General features: G+C 45.0%; 1 protein-coding gene across 12 annotated transcripts in view; it reads right to left on the reverse strand.

Annotated features, from left to right (window-relative positions):
* The window catches only part of CASK (calcium/calmodulin dependent serine protein kinase), a 651,701-nt gene that overhangs the window by 91,892 nt on the left and 534,964 nt on the right, over positions 1-24,845 (reverse strand). For all 12 annotated transcript variants that reach the window (XM_082246666.1, XM_082246669.1, XM_082246671.1 and 9 more), the window contains 2 exons: positions 16,463-16,541; positions 8,333-8,418 (listed from right to left, as the gene is read on the reverse strand). In XM_082246666.1, the coding sequence (XP_082102792.1) occupies positions 8,333-8,418; positions 16,463-16,541 (165 nt within the window). The remainder of the gene's footprint in view (positions 1-8,332; positions 8,419-16,462; positions 16,542-24,845) is intronic.

Consider the following 24,845-nt stretch of genomic DNA (forward strand, 5'->3'; position numbering starts at 1 on the left):
ATAACCTCAACCCTTAGGATGTGTTATTTCATATACATATCTATTGTGGTATAGGTTTATTTGTTTTGCCATTCATTTTTGTATCTGTGCCCACATGACATGTTTTTAAAGTGATTTAATAAATGCAATATTTTTTACTATATTGATGTCATTGGTGTCTTCTCTGTCCCTAAAGTCCCGATTTGCAGGGGGGATTTTTTTTTCTATTGTTACTATGTTGCCACTGCCAGTGTGTTTGCACTGAGATTTGATGATTGGGAAGCCATTCTCTGTCGTCCTCCAGCTGCCACACGCCACTTTTTTCAAGCAGCTTGCAGGGCAGCTCCGTCTTTGTGCGGCCAGGGGATCACAGAGAAAACAATTGCAGGACATGTCAGAGGCTTGCTCTGTCCCACCAAACTCACAGTGTGCTCCTGATCTTCTTGACCATTGGGTTATACTGCCCCCTACAGGAGTAGGACACTAGGCAGAAAAAGAACTTGACTACACCTATGGGCAGTCCCGAGAGGTATATTCCCCCTGTCTGCTATAGGTAATCCGTTTTGTTACAAGCAGTGTCAGAAGTATTGTAATAGGAGTGGTGGAGGCTGTGTCCGTCAATGAACATCAGAGAAATTGATTATGGCAAGTCAAAAATCCCATTTTCTCTTTCGTTCATTGACAGACACAGCTCCTGATCTTCTTGACCAGTGGGACTTCCCAAAGCATTGTCAAAACATGAGGGGTGGGAACAGCAAGAAAAAATTCCCAAGGCTAAACCGCAGCCAACCAGGTAAACAGGAGCTCAACCAAAACAACTGGAGACCACCTGAAAAACTGTACACTCCCAAGAGGGAACAAGCCCCCTAAACAGCAGCCTGCAAAACCTTGAGGCCAAAAGAGGCATTCGCAGATGCAAACACATCCACTTAATAAAATTTTGTGAAAGCGTGCACCAACCACCAAGTAGCCGCCTTGCACACCTGCGTTTCTGATGTCTGATGACGGAAGGCCCAAGAAGCACTGAGCGCACACGTAGAGTGCGCCTTCACATGGAAAGGAGGAACCTGACCTTAATCGAATAGGCCTGAGTCACCGTGTGTCTGATCCAACTAGAAATGGCCCCAGATGAAGCGGATAGTCTTTTTTGAGGCCCATCCTTAAGTACAAATAGGGAGTCTGACCTTCTAAAAGACTCCGTAGCTGCCAGGTACACCTGAATAGCCCGAACCACATCCAGGGAACGCAACGCAATTTCCTTAGGATGTTTTAGCCTGGGACACAGGAAAGGCAACACAATGTCCTCATTCATATGGAAATCAGAGACAACCTTTGGAAGGAACAACGGGCAGGGACCTCGTATGGAACTGTGCAAACAGGACCACCTCAAAAGGTTCTCCGGGACCATGTACAGGTTTGAATAAACCCCCGAAAACATTCCTAAGTTGGAACCGGAACAATAACCCCTTGCACCTCCCCAAACAGGGCTTGCAATCTGTCCAGAGACAGACGCACATTGAAAGGAAAGAACTTTTCCGGAAGGTAAGAAACTCGATCTTGTAGCCGGACTGTATCAATTTATGGACCCATTTGTCTTGCACCAGGGAAGACCACGGATATGGAAATCAGCGAAAACGTCCCCCCACCCCAGGCACAGGTGAGGGCACACCTTCATGCAGAACGTGCCTTGTCTGCGGGTTTGGAGAAAACCGATTTGGACTTGGCAGACAAAGGTCACAGGGATCCTGCTGAAGAGGTCTTGAAAGGCTTTGAACCCTTGTCAGCCGACCCTGAGCGAGGAAAAAATTTCCTGTGAACTGAGGATGGGCTACATCGGCAACGAGGTTCCTTACACTTATTAGTTTGTGGAAGAAAGGTGCTCTTCCCCCCTGTGAGACTCTTAATAATGTCATCCAGGGTAGCTCCAAATAGGCGATCCCCTTGAAAAGTAAGATCAGTGAAGGCTTTTTTTTTTTTTTTAAGTCTGGTCCTCAGACCAACATTTGAGCCACAAAACACGCCTAAAGACCATTGCCGAAACAGAGTCTAGAACGCAGGGGAGCTGCATCCAAAGAGGTATCCGAGATAAATTAAAAAGCAAGTAAAAATCAGCGCTATACTCTCAATGAGGGGGACCACTCGTTTTATCTACAACCGATGATCTCAAAGACTGTGGATAACATTAATTACATAATGAATAATTGTGTAGGTGTGTGGGTGGATGATTAATCAAAATAGTGCAGAATAAGAAAAGAAAATTAATAGTGGAGAAAAAAAATCTTCAAAGCTTCATCAAATTGTGAACAATCTACTGAATCCAGATCTGCATGATCATAAACAAACACAATTGACCAGCAAGAAAAACAATTGATAAGTGAATAGTTGCTAATCATATAAATGATGCACATCAATAAATAATATAAAATCGTGCAATTAGCGGTATAAAGTGAATATAAACAATTCAAAAACAGTGCAAAAGTGCTGAATCAGACATGCACAAATAGTCCATGAAATAAATCTAAGGTTAGTGATTGTCCAATAAAAATGAATTCATAAGGTGCAAAGTGCCGATAGATATATGGTGATATCTTCCAGTGTGATTTAAAAGGTGAACTAGATTTTCAAACACATCAAATCAAAGTGAGTGCGTCCCGGTGAGCTCACAATCCGACACCGAGTGCAGTGGCCGCTCACCTCCACAACACTCAAAAAGAGTGTTAAGTATAAATCTCCAGGCTCCTCACTATCTTCTGACGTGTATATATTATCCTCCAGCTGTTATGGTTTTACATACTATCCTCCGGTTGTTATGGATTAAGTAATTTCAACTCGGTCCACATAAGTATCTCCCTGTGTCTAGTGCTTAAACAAAAGAGGCTCTCATGGTGCAGTACATAGGGTATAATTTATTAATGACAAAATTACAGACTACTCACAAAGAAGCAGATCAAAGCGTGCAGACAATCTCCAATGTAGCCGCCGATGCGGTGAGATCCGAAGCTTCCGGTCTCGGCCGAAGACCGGAAGTGACGTCAATACGGCTTATCCCTGACGCGTTGCGCTACGAACACCCGTAGCTTTCCCCCTTTGAGAAAGCTACGGGTGTTCGTAGCGCAACGCGTCAGGGATAAGCCGTATTGACAGGAAAAGAAAACCCCCTTCGCCGCTCTAGATGGCTTGAGCCCCGGTTCACATTTGTGCCAGTGCCGGGTTCGCATGTAATATCGGAGCGCACTGCTCCGACATTACATGCAATCAGCTGTGCGGTGCGAGTTTAGCCATACAGTTTGTATGGCTAAATTCGCATCGCACCCGGAGCAAACACGCACAGGAGGCATTTTTGCAGCCGCATCAGGATCGGATCGCACAGCGGTTCACACTTGTGCGATCCGCTCCTGTGCGAACTGCACGATCGCACTGCGATATGCGATCAAACTGGGGGTGTCGTTAAGATTACATTGACACCCCCAGCGTATCGCATATGGCAGTGTGAACTGCCGGGGGTGCGTGTGCGATGCGGGAACAGGCTGCGAATTCGCAGCCTTCCCGCATCGCATAAATGTGAACCGAGCCTAAGAGTACCAAAGGGAACCGGTGCTTCTGCCTCAGTTTCAGCTGGGTCCTCTATTTTTAAAGTCTCACGCACAGACACAATCAGTGCATCCACCAGCACCTTTTCGTGCGCTGCTACAGGAGGAATCATTCTCACTATCTGAGAACTCAGGGCGCGTGGTCGCAGACCCCTCTGGTTGGGCCCCGTTCATGGCGGCCAGATCAGATTGAGGATCTGAGGAGACAGATGAAGCAGGGGACAGCGGGCCGTGCTTTTTACTACCCCCCCACCCAAAAGCCACCTGCACCGAGGACATATAGAATGACTACCGTCAGTGCATCAATCAATGGATGGCTGGGACCTGGAGGGCCCCACAGGCTCTGAGAGGGGGTGAGGTAGGGAAATGTGCTCCAAAGACTCCATGAGGAATAAGGATACCCCACTAAATTGCAAAAAAGTCACCGCCTAGGGACACCCCCACCGCGCTGGTAACACCACCCAGTTGCCAGCAACAGAGCAGCCCACGACCCTGCAGCAGAGAGAGGGAGAGGACACCACCAGACTCACCACCCCACCAGGTAGTCACCCGCAGCACCAGGATCAAAGCACTCCACGTGCGGCGTCCAGGAAGGAAAGAGGCCCAGGAGTTAGCAAGGAGGGGCTCCCACAGCTAAAAACGCCACCCAGAAGGCTCCACAGTAATGGCCGCCATTTTCAATGCTGGACTAACGAAAAATGGCCGCCACGGTTCCCAGGAGGGATCCCTAGGGCCCAGGCAAGACACAGATCAGGAAGTGGGGCCATGGCAGGAGCCCCCACCAGGTACAGCCCCCCGCATGCTGATTGACGGTCACCGACGGTGCCTCCCCCTCTGCCATTGCCAGTACAACACCTTGTCCGAGCCCCAGAAGGTAGCCGAAGCACCATAAAACCCCAGTATAGGTGGAGGGGGTGGGGAATAGATGACCCACAGGACCAGACTCAAGGAGGGGGGCCTAACGGAAGGAGGGAAACCCAGGGGTCTGACCATCCCAGGGAGGGGCCTGCGTCCACCCCAAAATTCAGCAGGGGGAAGGGGGGGGGGCAGCTACTCACCATAAGAGGCGGGCACCGCTCCAGACAGAACCTCTTTGCTGAGGCATTAAACTCGCAGGCCAGCCCCCACCCGGGGGGCTATGTCGCGGACGACCTAGAGCAGAGCCGAGGTCTGCGCATGCTCGCTGGCCAGACTTGGGGGGGGCCACTACTGGATCTAGATTATCCAGCCCGTCGCTCAGTCTGGCAGTTGATTTTAGATCTCACAGGGAAAAACCAGGAGAAAAAAAATCTAAAAAGAAAAAAAAAAAAATTGCCAGGACCAGAGATCCTAGCAGGTCCTTACTCTTGACTAGGCAGAAAAAAAAAAAACGGAATACCTATAGCACAGAGGGGGGGGGGGGGGGGAGTATACCTCCTGGAACTGCCTATAGGCGTAGTCAAGTTCTTTTTCTGCCTAGTGTCCTACTCCTGTAGGGGGCAGTATAACCCAATGGTCAAGTAGATCAGGAGCTGTGTCCATCAATGAACGAAAGAGAAAAAGGTATTTTGAAATAGAATATTTATGTATTAGATCTACAGTTGCTTTTATTGCTATGTTGCTTTATCAAGTGAAAAGTTGGCTGTGGGTTTAATGACACTTTAAAGAAGGTGGTCTATGTATTCCACTAGGTACTAGGATAGACATAGTCCACAGCTATGTAAAGTAGCAGATGCCTCCAAAGGCTGCTAAGGGGTCAGGTCCTTGTAAAAAAAAAAAAAAAAAAAAATAGCAATCCCAATAAACCTTGTAAATCAAGGCAGTCCTCCTAAGAAGGGGAATGTGGAGGGGTACCAAACACCATAAAAGGATGAATAGCTTCCAAATATAAAAAAGTACCATTCTCCTGAACAAGAAAGTGTAATTCCGGATTGGAAGACAACTTCCAATGCCAAGTTTCCACCTGCAGAAGAATAGGGAGTCCTAGAGTATGGTGAACATAGGACAGCAGCGTAAGGGGGATGAAGGGCAGCTGAGGAAGAAGCCATACACAAAAAGTTAGCCAGTGTACTAAAAGGGGTGTCCCAAGCCAATAAATTGCAGGGAGGCAAACTACTGGAGAACCTGTCCAGATGTACACAAGCAGTCTCTATTTATAGTAATAACTGTCATACATAAGGTCAGAGTGGGACCTCTGCTTTCAGGCTCTGATCTCATTAGGAGGACCTACACGTTCTTACTGCAATGTAAAATGGGAAAAAGAGTGGGATTCCTTTGCCCCTTCCACAGATCTGCACACACTCTGGCCACCCATGACATTGCTAATCAAAGTATAAAGAGCAAGCTTGAAGAGACAACATCCTTCGAAGGGTAAGCGAATAAGATGTTCCTTTGATGTCTCAAATTTTGCTAATTGTAACAAGCCATCGCAACTAATGCACAAGGCTCTACCCATTTGCTCCAGCTGCTCTGTGAAACAAAAAAAAAGTCAACCCCTGTGGTGGAGGTATCCCCTTTAAGGGATTCTACCCATTTTGACAAATCAGGGTTACCATCAATAGGACAGGGGGGCAAATTGATTTGTATCATTTGGGATCTTAGGAGGGAGTTCAACTGACTGTTAGAAGTCCAAAAAGGGGAGTATACCTTGCACCCTTTTAGTGGTGGTTTCTGTCAATGTGGATCATAGAAGCATCCACAGTAGGTAGGTACAGACCACTGGTCTAAAAAATGTATGTCAAATGGTTCTGGCATGCTTCCAGGTGGGACCCAGGAACCTTCAGGATGTTTTCAGTATGCACAGGGGAATTACTTAAACAGCAGATGTAATGGAAAGGTATTTGTAGCTGCAGGTAGCTCTAAAAGACCCAAGGCCTGAAACAGTATGCTAAGCCTCTAGATCAGGGGTCTCCAAACTATGGCCCTTCAGTTGTTCAGGAACTACAATTCCCCTCATGCCCAGTTATGTCTTTGAAGGTCAGAGTTTAACAATGCCTCATGGGGACATGTAGCTCCGCAACAGCTGGAGGGCCATAGTTTGGAGATCCCTGCTCTAGATGTAGGGTAATACACATGGCATCAATAAGTCAACTGCAGGGGATAACAGTACCCACAAACAGCCTATATTGAGAAAGAATGTTGGGACTTGGAATCTGAAATGGCAACAGGGGTTTGGGTTAAGGAGAATTTATAGGCAGACTTAGAAGATCATGTTGGAGCACAGTTGGGGTCTCTTCAACACTTTTCCCATCCCACCAGAGCTGAAGGAGGCTCTGATAACGATCACCCTTTAACAACAAGAATCTATGGTTTCAGACATTGGCTCCCTCAGTGGATACCAGGTTAACATGCCCTGAATCACTAGGACAAAGTCAGTTGCAGAACTACCAGGGTTGCAAAGGTCACACTCGCAACCGGCCGCCATCCTTCCACCACTGTCAGGGTTGCTTGCCGCAGGACTCTGAGCTGAAAGTCTCTCATATACAGCCCAGAGCCTGCGTTGACAGTTCCCCCCTCCCTCGCACAGACGGGAGATGAGACAACCGGTCTGTTCCTTCTCCTCCTGCCCCTCCGTCTGTGTGCATTGCAGGAAGAGTGAAGCTAAGCAGCTGACACTGTCCGCAGTACACACAGGAGGAGGGGAAGGAGCAGACCAGCTCTCATCTCTCCCATCCATGCGAGTGTAGGGGAAACTGTCAGTGCAGGCTTTGGGCTGTATAAGACAGGGTCTCCGCTCAGAGTCCTGCTGAAGAGGCACTGTTAGGTAGCATTGATGAGCACCGATAGGTGGCACAGGCAGCATTGATAGGTGGCACTGATGGGCATTAATGAGCACTGATAGGCTGCATTGATTAGCACTGAAAGGCACTGATAGGGGGCACTGATCAGCAGCACTGATAGGCGGCATTGATGAGCACAAATAAGTGACACTGATGAGCACTGATAGGCGGCATTAATTAGCACTGATAATCAAAGCACTGATCATCAGTGCAGCCGATCAGTGTAAACAATGTACTGACAGTCTTGCCGGTTAACAGCTCTCCTTTCCTCGCTCAGACAAAGCAAAGGAGGAAAGGACTGCCGATAACTGGCAAGTCTGTTAACATGTGATCAGCTGAATGCACATGCCAGGGGGCACACGGGAGGCAGGGTTCTCAAACTATGTCCATGGACATCCTCACAAAATTGGAAGCCCGGGGCTCAACTGGAAGGGGGTGGGGGGTCCAGGGAGACCCTACATGTTTTTTTGCAACGGGGCCCTGAAGGTTCTAGTTATGCCTCTGGCTGGAGTCACTTATGGCAGTGGGACTATCCTCTGTTGCTTTCTAATACCTGATGAAAGTAACAAAGACAAATGTGAGGTAAGGCCTAAAATACTTACAAAGCCAGGCAGCTGGTGCTAATGAGAGTTTTAGGCAGGTGTAAGTGACTAAGTCATTGCAGGTGGGCAATTGATACAGACTGGAAATCCATGTGGTGCTTCAGGAGCAGGTGAAGTAGCAGAATGATTCTTCCTACAGGTTGAATAGCAGAACACTGAGCATGGAGTGAGTACATGTAACACCCTTGCAGATTAAGGTCAACGCTCAGTTTGTCAGCCTTTACACTTACCACAGAAAAATTGGTGGAGGTGGAAAGTTTGACAAATGTGACCAAAAGGTGCAAATGGAGGGGTAACTGCCAGCGCTTCAGCCTAACCGGCCTTACTCATCAAGAAAGTGACAGATCATACATGACACGGTCATGCACTCTGATACTCTAGAACATAAGAAATATCTACTAACCAGCATTTTCTGAAGTTGTTCCACTGTCTGGTTTGCTACACTAATTCCATTGATTTCCCGAATTTCATCACCTACATGGAGGGTACCTGTAAATAAAATAACTGGTTAATCCAAGACATCTCCAACATCCTATACTTCTAAGCATATTTTGTTCTGAGCAAACAGAAATTAAAAACTTGTTGCACTACATGCCAAAATTATTTATGGGGGGAAACAATGATTACTGAGCCAGGGTTCAACACTGTTGCAGTGCCAGACACCGTAATTCGCACTGGAATCACAACACATTCCTGTGTGAATTACATGCAGTGCTCCCCGGTGTGCAATTTGTGCCATGGATTTGTATGGCTCAAAATGCACTGGGTGCGCACCAAACTGGTGCAGGATCCTTTTTTGTCCACACCAAAATCGTATCGTGTGAACACCCATGCGACCCGACTCTGCAAATCTCGCTGCATTTTGCAAACCGATTGCGAGGGGGGGACATTAACTTAACATACACTCCTCAAATTGTTCACATGGATGGCTGGCCATTTAAATGCGGTGCCAAATCTGCAACAAATTCACTGTGAATTAGCACTGCATCTAGTGTGAACCCAGGGTGACAGATTAGAAACAATTTGCTTAACCAAAGCAAATAAAGTCTTGCAGAAAATGAGGCAATATAAGAGCAACCAGATTCCTTCAATTAAATGGAAAAACTTTACTTGTTGTTATATACTCTAGTTTTATTATTTCAGTTTCTGTAATATAGCCCCAAAAATGGTGTATAAACAGTCTATTAAAAAAAAAAAAAAAAAAATACTGTTTTTCCTCAGAACTTGTAAGTAGGGATGCACCGAATATTCGGCGGCCGAACATTATTCGGCCGAAAATAGAGAAAATCGCACTTTCGGCATTCGGCCGAATAAGTCAAAAGGCCGAATAATTTTGAGCCGAACAATGTCAGCTTCCGCCCTGACCGCTCACCTTCCTCATTGCGGCTCGCGGCTCCCTTCTCACACGCCGCCGGTGTCCTGTCCGGCCGCGAGTAGGGGGTGTGACGTCACGCGCGCGTCCTGCCCCCTGCTCCTGACTGCGGCTCCTTCACACTAGGTCCACGCCCCGCCCCCCCTGTTCGCGGCTTTTGGCTCTGGCTGCAGTTCAGGTATGTGATGCGGAGCTGAGCACATTTGGGGGAGAATACGGTAGCTGGCAGCTGCACAAGCATTAGTGTGCAGACTGCCATATGTTGTTGCCACTTGCCATGCTCATTACATTAGAGTGCCCTATAAAGTGCCCCTTAAAAAAAAAAAAAATGTGGCCATCAGCGTGCCCCTTATTTTATGCTAAGGGGCATGCTGATGAGCATATTTTATGTTAAGGGGCACTCTGATGAGCATATTTTATGTTAAGGGGCACTCTGATGAGCATATTTTATGTTAAGGGGCACTCTGATGAGCATATTTTATGTTAAGGGGCACTCTGATGAGCATATTTTATGTTAAGGGGCACTCTGATGAGGATATTTTATGTTAAGGGGCACTCTGATGGGCATATTTTATTTTAAGGGGCACGCTAATGGGCATATTTTATGTTAAGAGCAACGCTGATTTAAAGGTTTTGTTTTGCCCATCAGCGTGCCCCCTAACATAAAATGTGCCCATCAGCGTGCCCCCTAAAAATTGGCAAAATAAATGGAAAAAATGCGAAACACCGCGTTCGGTATTCGGCCTTCGGCCAAGCATTTCATTATTATTCCGTTTCGGCCAAGAATTTCATTTCGGTGCATCCCTACTTGTAAGTAAAGAAAAAGTTTATCTTGCAATCTCCTGTGTGGCAGAACTTACACAAGTACACAGACCAACACAAAGTGGCACTTAATTGTGAAGTGGAAGGAAAATGATAAATGTTTTTTTCAACTTTTTAAAAATAAATATCTGAAAAGTGTGGCGTGCATTTATATTTAGCCCGCCTGAGTCAATACTTTTTTGAACCAACTTTCGCTGCAATTACTGTACAGCTGCAAGTCTTTTTGGGTATGTCTCTACCTGCTTTGCACATCTAGAGAGTGACATTTTTGCCCATTCTTCTTTGCAAAATAGCTCAAGGTCTGTCAGATTGGATGGAGAGCGTCTGAACAGCAATTTGTAAGTCTTGCCAGATTCTCAATTGGATTTAGGTCCAATTAGGGATGGTGTGTTCAGGGTGACGTGCAGAGTTTTCTCCCACACACAGCATTTTGCTTTTAGGCCAAAAAGTTCAATTTAGATATCATCTGACCAGAGCACCTTCTTCCACAGGTTTGCTGTGCCCCCCACATGGCTTCCCGTAAACTGCAAATAGGACTTCTTATGTCCTTTGACAATAGCTTTCTTGTTGCCACTCTTCCATAAAGGCCAGATCTGTGGAGTGCACGACTAAAAGTTATCCTTGTGGACAAATTCTCCCACCTGAGCTGTGGATCTCTGCAGCTCCTCCAGAGTTATCTTAGGCCTCTTGGCTGCTGCTCTGATTAATGCTTCCCTTGCCCAGCTTGTCAGTTTAGATGGATGGTCAGTTTAGATGGATGGCCATGTCTTGGTAGGTTTGCAGTTGTGCCATACGCTTTCCATTTTCAGATGATGGATTTAACAATGCTCTGTGAGATGATCAAAGCTTGGGATATTTTTTTATAACCTAATCCCACTTTAAACTTCTCCAAAACGTTATCCATGACCTGTCTGGTGTGTTTTTGGCTTACTTGAAGCTGTTTGCTCACTAAGGTTCTCTAACAATTCTCTGAGGGCTTCACAGAACAGCTGTATTTATACCGAGAATAAATTATACACAGGTGGAAGTTTTTTTTTCTAATTAGGTGACTTCAGAAGGCAATAGGTTTCACTAGATTTTAGTTAGGGGTATCAGAGTAAAGGGGGCTGAATACAAATGCACACCACATTTTTCAGATATTTATTTCTAAAAAAAAGTTGAAAACCATTTATCATTTTCCTTCCACAATTATGTGCCCCTTTGTGTTGGTTTAGGACATAAAATCCCAATGAAACACATTTATGTTTTTGGTTGTAACATGAAAAGATGTGGAACATTTCAAGGGGCTTGAATACTTTTTCAAGGTACTGTAGTGCTGCCAGTTAGCAGTCTGAACATGCTTACAGAAGGTGAGAACACAGAAATGATTTCACCAAAGTGCTGCTTATCCTTTACTTTCCAGTTGCAGGCTGGGGACAGGTTGATGACCAAATTGTATTGGTAAATTAACAACAATAAGAAAAGTGGGGTTCCCAATTTGGCTATACAGTCTAGATCAGATTCACTGAATACAACGGCAAGAACTTTGGATGGTAAAAATGTTACAATATTTTAGGTGTGTTTAGTGGTTTGACTGGATTTCTGCTTTAAATGTGCCCTATGGATATTCCACTGTAAAACCATAAAAAATAAATGTTACATTTAAAATTTATTTTCAACAAAACAACTTCCTTTTAGCATCCTACGCCTTCCTTTCAAATTATTTCCTTCTGGATTAGCTTGATTTCAAAACAGAGAGGCATGGATGAAGAGGTGTCTAAGCTGTTGCAAAACACATTATAGAAATGCTGCAAAGAACATACCCGGCAAAACAAGAACATATTTGAAGTGCATCAATATTTAAAACTTTTACTTTCGGCATCCTTTGTCCAACTCAAGAAGTGTGTGTGCAAGTGTCAGTACATATTGTAAACCTTTCCCTCTGAAAATGGTAGTTGCATGGCTAGTTTATGCAAACACTGGATTTAAGGCAGGCCATGCATTATAGGTTTTTTTTTTTTTTTTCAACCAGTGGGTCGACTGGAGAACAAAATGTGTAATTTACCAATTCACAGATTCAAGGTGGATGGGGGAATCACTCCCACCATGCTGTTGTGTTCTTATGGTGGGAAGCCTTCCCCACCATCAGAACACAATGATTGGTATCGCCAGCTATAGCGGGTGGCACGGATTGTTCAAGAAAAAAAAAAAACATTATGGTGTTTGTACAGGAGTCGATTGATAGATCCACTTCTGTACATCCAGAGTGTTCATGCATGGATTGAAATTCGGCCAATCTCTGCTGAACCGGCTGAATTTCGATCCATGTACAGCTGGATTTTTTAAACATTTTTTAGTCACTACTCGGAAGTATGTATGCAAATCAGAAGTCAGAAGCCCTAATATACAGTACTTTTTCTGGGTATTGACAACTGGCTAAAAGCAGACATTTTCAATTAAAGCTGGCCATAGATGATTACATTTTTTTTTTGATCAGCCAGAGTGTCCCACAGGACACTGCATTGTACGGTGTTGAAATGCAGTGCACATGGATTTTGGCGTGTCCTTCACAATCAATGGCACTGTAGTGTAATAAAGCATACATCTAGCAATACAGTGCATTGCAGTAACACATGCTTTTACCATGCGCTACTACAATGCTATTGCGGTCAATGGGCCATTCAAGTGAATGTTACAATATATTTACTGCTGCTTAATACGGTGCTGAGAGGCGGAACCTGCTCAAAACAGAAACTGCATGTCTGAGGCACTGATTTCTGAACAGTTACCAAAAGTAAGGCTAATGTCAGTTTTGGTCTTGAGTAAAGGACTGGCTGTGTAAAGAGTTTTATTCTTTATCGTATACATCACATGTGCCAAACACAAGGCCTTCGGGCCATTTCGTGTGGCCCTTGAACCTCTCCTGCAGCTCCAGCCCTCCTCCAGACCCTGTGCTTTCTGCTTTACAACACTGCCTCTAGCTTCTTCCCAGCAGCAGTGCAAGGTAAGGGGGGTGCACTGTAATGTAAGGAAGTGTGGGGGACTCAACTTCTGATGGCGGGGAGGCTTTAATGTAAGGATAGGGGATGCTCTGGACATTTAGTCTTACAGATACAACCGGCCCTTTTGAAGGCCTTTGAAGGCTTTTGAATATTGCTGGTGCGGCCCTCAATTAAATTGAGTTTGACACCCCTGGTATACATCATTAGATGTTAAAGTAGTAAAATTAACACAACCATATGCATTACAGTATAACCTTAGACTACATTCTCACCGTCAATTAGGGCCAATGCTATTATTAGTGGTAGGAATTAGAGATTCCTGCTGCAGTTCTCAGCAGCTAGGTGCAGCCACTGGCCGCCCAGATAACTATGATGGCAGGTTGCCCGTGGCCACAGTAATTAATGGCTGTGTGCGCAGCCAGCGATCACCGCAGGTACCAGGTATGTATGTAAAACATTAAAAATAAGTGTCTATACTGTTTAAAACCAGTAATACAGTGTCTCACCCTGCTCTGCATATGCTCAGTTGCGCTCCATTTTTAGGCACTGCTGAGTTTGTTGAGGCCGATCTGCTCACAGCCTTAATGCAAAATTAAACCCTCCTATCCTTTACAGCCAAGGAAGCTGCTTTTGTTGGATCTGCAGGTGCCATGGTACTGCACATGTGATCAGTTATGACACCGGCCATTTGATGGTTTCACAGTTTGGTTGAGGAAACAAGCAAATGTGATAGTTACATTCCAGGAATGTAACTTTTTGAAACCGTTAAAATTGATGGGTTTAGTTCCGCTTTATGATTTACTGCTGTTCAGGGGCTCTGGGCTTCAGCAAAATGGTGGCCTTCTGCAAGAAGAAACAGGAGCAATGCTGGAGGCAATGTACAGAACACACTCATTTTTGTAGCATAATTATTATTGTGGAATGTAGGTTCCTTGCTAAAGAACATTATTGTTTTATCAAGTTGTTATGGGTAAAGTTCCACAGTGACAGAAAACCTGGAGATCAAATTTAAATAAAAGCAGCAAAGGTAATGGGCACCTGCCATAAGCAACATTAGAGTTTGTTTAGAGCCACACGCTGGGCCCACTGTTCTAATGTCTGGGGCAAAATAAACCTTTATATATCTTAAAAGAAATCAGTATTAAATACAGAGATTACTGTTACTGATCTCTGCATTTGAAAATACCAGTTCTCTGCTGTGATTTTATTCCACTGGTTCTGTACTTTCCAACAGACCCTGTACAAAATACACTGTTCAAAAAAGTTAAAGGAACGCTTTGAAAACACATCAGATCTCAATGGGGAAAAAAATCATGCTGGATATCTATACGGATATGGACTGGGTAGTGTGTTAGCTACAAAAGGATACCACATTGTTTAAATGATCAACCTAGGGGGCTGAATTGAAAGGCCCCCCCTGGAAATAAAAGTGAAAAAATTATGCAAAAATTTAATTGCAGCAACTCAAAATGGTACTCAGTAGTTTGTTTGGCCCCCAGGTGCTTGTATGCATGCCTGACAACATCGGGGAATGCTCCTAATGGGACGACGGGTGGTGTCCTGGGGTATTTCTTCCCAGATCTGGACCAGGGCATCACTGAGCTCTTAGACTGAGATGCAACTGGCAGCGTCAGGTGGACGGAAACATTGTCCCAGGTGTTCTTTTGGATGTAGGTAAGGCGAGCATGGGGGCCATTTAATGGTATCAAGTCCTTCATCCTCCAGGGACTGGCTGCATATTCTCACCACATGAAACCAGACATTGTTGTGCACCAGGAGGAACCCAGGACCCACTGCACCAGCGTAAGGTCTGACAATGGGTCCAAGGATTTCATCCCGATACCTAATGGCAGTCAGGGTGTCATCGTCTAGCCTGTAGAGGTCTGTGTGTCCCTCCATGGATATGCCTCCCCTGACCATCACTGACCCACCACCAAACCGGTCACGCTGAACAATGTTACAGGCAGCATAACGTTCTCCATGGCTTCTCCAGATCCTTTCATGTCTGTCAAATGTGCTCAGGTTGAATCTGCCCTCATCTGTGAAAATCACAGGGCACCAGTGGTGGACCTGCCAATTCTGATGTTTAATGGCAAAAGCTAATCGAGCGCCACAGTGAAAGGCAGTGAGCACAGGGCCAACTAGAAGATGTTGGGCCCTCAGGCCACCCTCATGAAGTCTGTTTCGGATTGTTTATTCAGAGAAATTCACACCAGTGGCCTGCTGGCAGTCATTTTGTAGGGCTCTGGCAGTGCTCCCCCTGTTCCTTCTTGCACAAAGGAGCAAATATCGACCCTGCTGATGGGTTAAGGACCTTCTATGGCCCTGTCCCGCTCTCCTGGAGTAACTGCCTGTCTCCTGGAATCTTCTGGCAATGGCACGTATGGATGTGCCTTCCTGGAGGAGTCGAGCTGCCTGTGCAACCTCTATGGGGTCTAGGTATCGCTTCATGCTACCAGTAGTGACACTGACCCTAGCCAAATGCAAAACTAGTGAAAAACAGTCAGAAAAGAGGAGTCGTCTCATTGTTGCCCATCTTCTGCACCTGTTAATTTCATTAACACTAAAGCAGTTAAACAGATTAACAACCCCCTCTGCTACTAAACCATATTAATATCCCAGGAGTTTACTTGACTTGATGCTATACTCTGATTAAAAAGTGTCCCTTTAACTTTTTTGAGCAGTGTATGTACATTAGAGAACTGTGACTCCGCTCTGATTTATGCAACTTGTTTTGTTACAGGTGACTCAAAGCACCCCAACCAGATAAAGCCAGGCAACTAGCATTTTCAGAAGTGGCCAGAAATAGAGGCGTTTGGGTTTCTCGCACTATAGGTTTCACCTAATAAGATAATAATATGCAAATGGATGACATGCTATTTGAAATTCTAATTTTGACATTTTCTATTTAACAAAGATGAAAACAGCAATTCAGTTCACAAACCGATAAATAATTTAAAATAATCACAATTCTCTGTTTACATCAAAGATGTTAAATTGTATTATTAAACAATGTTCATGCACAATTTCATGCCTCAGTTTGATAAAATGAGAGTGCCAAGGCTCTCAGCAGTTGTTTGACTGAAAATGTATTAATTTTACACTAATTTCACAAATACCAGCTCTAAAGTATGAACAGTATAGTCATAACAATGGAGCTGATTACGAATGGGTTTGCAGGCTGGGCCGATTAGTAGGCATTTTTATAGTGTTCACTGCTCAGCCTTCATTCAAGCAGCACTCATTCATAGCCTAACAGTAAAAACTCATTGAGGTGTGACAAGGTTAGAAATACTGCAAAGAGCATGACAGCTTAGGCAGCTACAAAATTATAAGATCTGTAAGTGTGGTACAGTACCTTGTCTGTGAATCATTCCTCCATGCATAATTCTTGCAACAATACAATGGTTTAGCTCATTCATCTTTAGCGTTATACCCTATTGAAAACAAATTTAAAATGCTTTACAAATCTGTCATAAAAAAAAAAAAAAAAAAAAAAAAGCCTGAAAGAATCACCCAAGTCTTTTTACAACTCATTATCACAGGAAAATTGCTATTTCGATTAGGCCACATTAGCAGTATCAACTGAATGCATTTTTTTTTTTTTAAATTGTAATATATAGTACAATACAGAGCCTATTGCGCATAGCCAGGCTCGTGCGTAATACAAAACACAAAAAAGTAAAACTATAACCAAAAAATACACTAAGACCACATGAGCGGAGTGGATCACAAGGATTAGATACACGCCATACAGAGCTTAGGGCCATAGAAGGATGATAAAGATAAACATCCTCCCAAGCCTTACTCCCCTAGCTGAGTATCAAACAGAGAGCAGATACATTAAATACTACAATACTAACATGCATATTACCCACTTGTACTTTCATTAATCATCATCAGTAGAGTCTGCATTGGTGAACGGGGAGTCAACACATATATCCCAAACTTTGTGGAACTGCTGGGCACAGCCACAAGACAGGTATGTGGCTTTATAGAGTGGTAAGGCTAAATTGACTAAACTTTTATAGAAATGAATCGATCGTGCTGAGGAGGCTTTCCACCCAAGTACAATGTCTTTGCATGCATAATAAAGCAATAACTCCAGCAGAGTTCTAGCAGCCCGACGAAAGACTAGGGGGTCAACTAGTCCTAGCAGACACACTTCTACTTTCAGCGGGATCTTAATAGTAGTGACAGATAAAATAAATGAGATTACCTCCATCCAGGAAGTTTGAATCAGAGGATATTGCGAGAAAATGTGGATGAAATCTGCTGAGGGTGAAGAACGCCACCAGCAGGAGTCCGGGACAGATGAGGAGGCATATAGGGGTGAAATAAACTCTGTGTAAGATTTTAAATTGGATTAGTCTATCCTTAGTAGATACCAATTGTGAAAAGGGGCATTCCCATATCGCCTCCCAATCTTCCATATCCAGCTCAGGGAAATCCCCTAACCATTTGGTCATGAGGGATTCGAGCCCTGTGTGCTGCTTGGGTAGTAGTTCTTTATAGATGGCAGACACGGGTTTGACTGTGGACTCGTCTAAGCAGATGTTCAAGAGCTTAAGTATAAAAGGCCCCTTGATGGTGTTCAAATTGAGAAATGAAAGCATGTCTAAGCTGCAAAAACACAGATACGAGTTAGGCAAACCATGTTGCGGTTTCAACTCATCAAAAGTCTTTAGCCTGCCCCAAGCATCAAGTATTTTATACCTTTGAACACCCAAACAGTTGGCTCTGGGATTGACAAACTCCGACAGCTCAGGATTGAACCACAAGGGTGTGTATGGAGAAATCTGCCCGGGAGGATTGGGGTGCAAAGTTTTAAACTGTAGACCACGCTCTTAATACAGTTTTCATAGCTGTTGTTAGAGGGGAAAGGTGCAGTGGGCTCATGAAATACAGGTGCATTTCAAAAATTAGATCCTCATCAAAAAGGTATAATAATTCAATTCAATTCAAAAAGTGAAACTTGTATTTTTTATAGATGCGTTACACGCAGAATGAGATGTTTCAAGCATTTATTTCTTTTAATTTTGAGGATTATGGCTTACAACTAGTGCAAATCCAAAATTCAGTATTTTAAAAATTAGAATATTCCGTAGGACAAAAAAAAAAAAAAAAATTAGATTTTTGACTTGCAGTAAAATCAGTTTTTCTGATGTTCATTGACGTACACAGCACCTGATCTTCATAACCATTGGGTTATACTGCCCCCTACAGGAGTAAGACACTAGGCAGAAAAAGATCCTGGCTACACCTACCAGGTGGTATACTACCTCTCTCTGCTATAGGTACTCAGTTTAGTTACAAGAAGTGTCAGAAGAATTGCAACTCCACAGAGTGATGGGTGCTGTGTTCCTCAATGAACATAAGAGAAATGGATTTTACAGTAAGTCAAAAATCCCATTTTCTCTTTCGCTCATTGACAGACAACTCCTGATCTTCAGAACGATTGGGACGTCCCCAAGCAGTGTTAAACATGAGGGGAGGGAACAGCAAAAAAATTCCCAAGGCTAAACAGAAGCCAACCAGGAAAAAGGAGCTCAACCAAAACTACTGGAGCACACCTGAAAAAAACAATACACCCTCAAAGAGGATCAGGTCCTCTAAACAGCAGCCTGCAAAACCTTGCGGCCAAAAGAAGCATCCGCAGATGCCAGCACATCCACTTTATAAAACTTTGTGAAAGTGTGCACTGACGACCAGATGGGCGCCTTGCAAACCTGTGTCGCTAACGCCTGATGACGGAAGGCCCAGGAGGCACTAAGCGCCCAAGTAGAATGAGACTTGGCAGGGAAAGGAGGAACCTGAACTTTGATGGAATAGGCCTGAATAATGGTCTGTCTGATCCATCTGGAAATGGTCGCAGAGGAAGCGGACAACCCTTTCTGAGGCCCATCTGTGAGCACAAATACCGAGTCTGACCAGATCCCCTGAGCAGAATGTTTGCAGAGGACGCCTCCCCAGCCCGACAGGCTGGCATCCATGGTGATCACTGTCTGTTACAAGGGGAGGAAGGATTTGCCCAGATGAAGCGCCCGAGAACGAACCTACCATATGAGGGACTCCTTCGTTCCCCGGCTCAGCCGGATCAGATTGTCCAGAAACTGTGGAGTCTTGTCCCATTTGGCCAGAATCTCCCTTTACAGGGACTTCAGATGGAACTGTGTAAACGGAACTGCCTCAAAAGGTAGACACCATCAGGCCCAGCACCTGCATGCAAGTCCAGAGGGTGACCATCTGCTGGACAGAAGGAGACGAATTGCAGCCTGCAATTTCTGGAGTTTTTCCAGAAGGAAGGATCACTCTGGCTAAGGCCGAGCCCAGAGTCAGACCCTGATAGTCCAGCTTTGTGGACGGAACCAGAGCAGACTTTCAAAAATTCAGAAACCAACCGAACTCCCGTAGAGTTCGTATGGTGATCTCCAGGTTTTCTACCGGAGCAGTAGGAGACTCCGTTCGCAGAACGAGGTCGTCCATGTAGCCTAGTACTGCGATCCCTCGTGGTCGTAACAATACAAGCACCAGGGCTAACACTTTTGTGTAGCCAGGCACAAAGGATCAAATGATCCTCAGCAGTGAGGAAAGGACCACACCAGACTCACCACCTAGCAGAAACAGGCACCTGCAGCCCCCAGGATACTCTGCACTCCACGTGCGGCGATCAGGAAGTGAAAGGATCCAGGAGTCAGCACCAGGGGATAAGGAGGGGCTCCAACTGCCAAAATCGCCGCCCACAGGGCTCCACTGTCATGGCCGTCGCTATTTTCAATAGCAAACCACTGCAAAATGCCCACTGGACTACCCAAACATGGCCACCGTGCATAGAAACGCACAGGCTACAGCAAAGATGGTGGCACCACAAGGCTTCCAGGGACCCAGGGGGGATCCCTATGCCTCAAGGGCAGACCCAGGCAGGACAGGAGGCTGTGGCAGGTGCCCCCACCAGGTACAACGCTCCCCGCACAGCCGACTGTCTGGTCCCTGGCGGCATCCCCCCCGCCATCATAGCACCCTGCCCCCACCCCAGGAGGTGGACCAGACCACCACACACAGCCCCAGGATATATGGATGAGGGTAGGATGGGGGACCGATGAAAGAGGGTGCCTGAAGGGAAGGAGGGGAACCCGGGGGTCTGACCATTCCAAGGAGGGGCCCACGTCCACCCCAAAATCCTCCAGGAACCAGGGTGGCACCGCTCCAGACAGAACCCCCTCACCATCAAAATGGGAGGGCTGTCAGCCAGGAGAAACGCTGCGACTCTGGCCAAGAGCCGGTCGTATACGACCCCGTGAGGCATTTAATGCACAGGCCAGCACCTGTCCAGTGGGGCCATGTCGCGGCCGACCTAGCGCGGAGCTGAGGTCTGAGCAGGCTCGCTGGCCAGACTAGGGTGACCACTGGATCTAGATTATTCAGCCCATCGCCCAGTCCGGCAGTTGATTGTAGATCTCACAGGAAAAAAACAGGAGAAAAAAATTCTATCTAAAAAGAAAAAAATTGCCAGGACCAGAGATCCCAACATGGAACTAAATCCTTACTCCTGACCAAGCAGAAAAAACTGAGTACATATAGCAGAGAGAGGGAGTATACCCCCTGGGACTGCCCATTGGCGTAGCAAGATTATTTTTCTGCCTAGTGTCCTACTTCTGTAGGGGGCAGTATACCCAATGGTTATGAAGATCAGGAGCTGTGTCCATCAATGAATGAAAGAGAAAAAGGATTTTTAATACAGAAATGTTGGCTTACGAAAAAAGCATGTCCATGTACATTATAAGTATGCACTCAATAATTGGCTGAGGTTCCTTTGGCATGAATTACTGCATTAATGCGGCGTGGACTTGAAGTGATAATCGGCTTGTGTTGGTCCACTGTGTTATCAAGTCCAAAGTCAGCGCAGCCCTCTACCAAGAAATTCTAGAGCACTTCATGCTTCCCTCTGCTGACCAGCTTTATGGAGATGCGGATTTCCTTTTCCAGCGGAACTTGGCATCTGCCCACACTGCCAAAAGGTACCAATGCCTGGTTTAATGATCATGGCATCACTGTGCTTGATTGGCCAGCAAACTCACCTGACCTAAACCCCCTAAAGCATCTGTGGGGTTTTGTCAAGAGGAAGATGAGACACCAGACCCAACAATGCAGACGATCTAAAGGCCATCATCAAAGCAACCTGGGCTTCCATAACACCTCAGCTGTGCCACAGGCTGATCGCCTCCATGCCACGCCGCATTGATGTAGTAATTCATGCAAAGGAGCTCTGACCAAGTATTGAGCGCATACTATACTGTACATGGACATACTTTTCAGTAAGCCAACATTTCTGTAATAGAAATCTTTTTTTCTGATACACTGAATTTTGGGTTTTCACTAGCTGTAAGCCTTTATCATCAAAATGAAAACAAAAATGCCTGAAATAAATCAGTCTGTATGTAACGAATCTATATAAAATATAGGAGTTTCACTTTTTGTATTAAATTACTAAAATAAATTAACTTTTTGATGATATTCCTATTTTATGAGATTGCACTTGTACAATGTTTCTCAGTGCTTCATATGAGCCCAAAAAAGCTGCCTCCAGAACCACCGTAGCATTGGACTTGTCGGTTATTAGCCAGTTGTGGGCATGAAATAACAGAGCTGCCAAGAAATATTTCTGGAGGTCGGGGCAGGCTAGACCCCTTCATGCCAGGGACTTTGCAATACTGTCAACTTAAATCTCAGCTGACCTGGGCACCAAAGGAAAAGAGATCAATATAGTAATTAGGCAAAAAACGTTTTTGGGTATCCATTCAGGTGGATGCCTAAGTGCATAGAGAAATGCAGGCAAAAGCTTTGTTTTCAATAAATGAAAGGGGAATATGTGACCACACTTTCAGTCTAGATTTCATGGTTTGAATTAACGGGACCAGACTTAATCTACAGTAATCAGAGATGGATGGTGAAATGGAAATACCAAGGTATTTGATTTTGTCGGTCTACTGTAAAGGGAGATTATTGCCAAACAAGCATTTAAATTATCTAATTTGAAGCATATGATTACGGACAAAAAATATAATGTGTTACAAAGGAAGGTAATAGCCAACAGAGGTTTAAGGCACAACTTCAGGGTTTAAAGACAAAAATGAACGTAGCTCTGTAATCATTGCTACATATATACTTGTTAAATGTAAAATGTTAGTGCCTGAATTTGACTTGGTGTCAGCCTTTTGCAGGCCAGTCTGTACAGCAGAGCTCTGAGGGAGAAGCAACAGGTTTCACTGTCCAGTCAGAGGGTGAAGAGGAGGACAATTAAGCCTCTGATCAGTGATCACTAGTGTTAGAACTTGCCCCTGTACTGTTTTTCCTCTGTAAGGAGAAAAACATACATTGTGGGGAATTTATCAAAACTAGAGCAGCTGTACTTGGCAAGCAATCTGCGTCTATCTTAAAGGTTTAAGGCCTGTACACCCGATAAGAAAATCGGTAGTAAAATTTAGTCCGAACGATCTGCCAATTTTCAGGTCATTAGTATAGTGCTTTTGACAGCCGATTAGGAATTTTCGTAGGACAAAAACTGAATGTGCAGGCTATAAAAATTTCATCCTACGTGAATACGTCATCTGAATCTCCTTGTAAGAGCAAGACTGCGCATGCTAGGAAACAAAATGCATACAAAACAATTCAACACACTTCTGAAGTTTAATTCTGTTGTATGAGAATTTTCGTATGAAAGTAACCTCTTCATTTTCGATACGAGACTAGCATGCAACAAAAAAACAGATGAAAATTCATCTGATAATCTGATCATGTGTACAAGGCTTATGTTTCAATTTTACCAAAAAATTGCCTATGCAGATAGGGGGGTACATGTATATAAAAACAAACTGCGCAGCTCTGACTAAAGTTGAATAATGCCCTTGCTATAGGTGTAGGCTACTTACGTACCGCCCCCCCCCCCCCAAAGCCTGACTGGAATACTCCCGGGACATTGCTAAGTGAGGCCAAGTCATTACTTCTCACCTCCTCCACCACAGTAATGAGCTTGCAAATGCTGAGCTCAGAGCACTGCATCAGGGGAGAGGAAGAGCATGTTTGAATCAGAGAAAGAGCTCGCTCCTGCACTTAAACCAGAAGTAATTAAGGCCCCTTTCACACATGGGAGTCCATTCAGATCCGCCTGTCAGTTTTTTCGGCGGTCCCTATGGGGCATCGGATGTCAGCGGAGACATGTCTGCTGACATCCGATCCGTCAAAACCGGACGGATGGAAACCCCATTTTCCATCCGTCTGGCGGAGCAGATGAGAACGGACAGAAGGCCAGTTCCCATCCGATTCCCCCATAGAGATGCATGGGGACCTGACAGCTGTGTCTCCACACACAGCGCAGAGACACAGCTGTCATCCTCCTGCTCTGGCGGACTCCGTGTGTGAAAGAGCCCTAAATAAATACTCGCTGCTTCCAGGATAATTTGTCAGACTAGATGTAGGAATGGGTGTTCCTTCGTCTTCTCTGTGCGCATCTGACTCAACCGCTTCCAGTGGTCCCAGGCTCCCCCCTTAAACAGGAGAGCACAAGAACTGCGGCAGGAGGAGTAAGAACCCCCTTCTAAGCGCTGTAAAGCCACTTGAATCACTTTTACATAAAAGCCAGTTCCCTTTTCCCCTGAAAATGTTTTTACCAGGATCATGACTGCAACTGCAGCCATGATCCTGGTATAACCGCTTGTTGTCATGGCTTTAAATATACAGACTGAACAGCAAGCAGAGGTAAATAATGTGTTGTAAATCTGTTCTCCCTTCTAAATAGGGGACTTAAAAAAGGCAAACTCTGCTGCAAATAAGTACCAATTTTTGGTTTTGAGTCTCAGAAAAAAAGGCATTGTTATTTGTTTAATATAGATGGAATCTGCCTGTTCCCTGCCTCTTCGCAAAAAAGGATTGCATAGTGCCAGTCAAACTTCTATTTCTTTGGCGTTCAGCTCTGAAAAAGTATGCTCTAATTTTTATTATGTTAAAACAGGTCTAGTCTTTCCCTCTTTATTTGTGACCTAGTAAAAACGCTTTTTTTAAAAAAGGGTTGTAAATCCTCTTTTTTATTTTTTTTTATTTATAAAAATAACAAACATGCCTATACTTGCCTGCTCTGTGCAATAGTTTTCCACAGAGCAGCCCAGATCCTCTTTTTCTAGGGTGCTGCGCTGGCGCTCCAGGCCCCTTCTCTTCATCGGAAGCCCCTACAGAAAAGCCACTTTCCCTGGGGGGCCCCGTGAGGGTTCTCTCCCGTGTCACACTGCTGCATCCTTTGACACAAACAGCGGGACTTGGCCCTGCCCCCTGCATCACTGGATTTGATTGACAGCTGGAGCTGCTGCGCCCTTTCACATTGCTGGATCGGATTGGGATAATGTAAGAAAAAAGGGGGGGGGGCTGCAGCACAGAATGTTTTTCACCTTAATGCACAGCATGCATGAAGGTAAAAAAACCTTGAGGCTTTACAACCACTTAAAGAATATGTAAGACTCAACATTTCATATGCCTGACACACCACAGTCAGTTCTCTAGCTGTGCTGGGAACTGCGTGTGCTCTCCTCCAATGATCAGACCCCCCACCCCCTCCTTCGAAAGGCAACCAGTGGGAAGCTCAGTGTGCTGCTGTTTCTCCACCACCAGCCCTTATGCAGCCGAGAATAGAGGGTATGTAATCCCCTATAAAAAAAAAAGATCCCCTATAAAAAAAAAAGGGAAAAAAGGTT

Source organism: Pelophylax lessonae (assembly GCF_965119305.1).
Source record: "Pelophylax lessonae genome assembly, chromosome: 2".
Classification (NCBI taxonomy): Eukaryota; Metazoa; Chordata; class Amphibia; order Anura; family Ranidae; genus Pelophylax; species Pelophylax lessonae.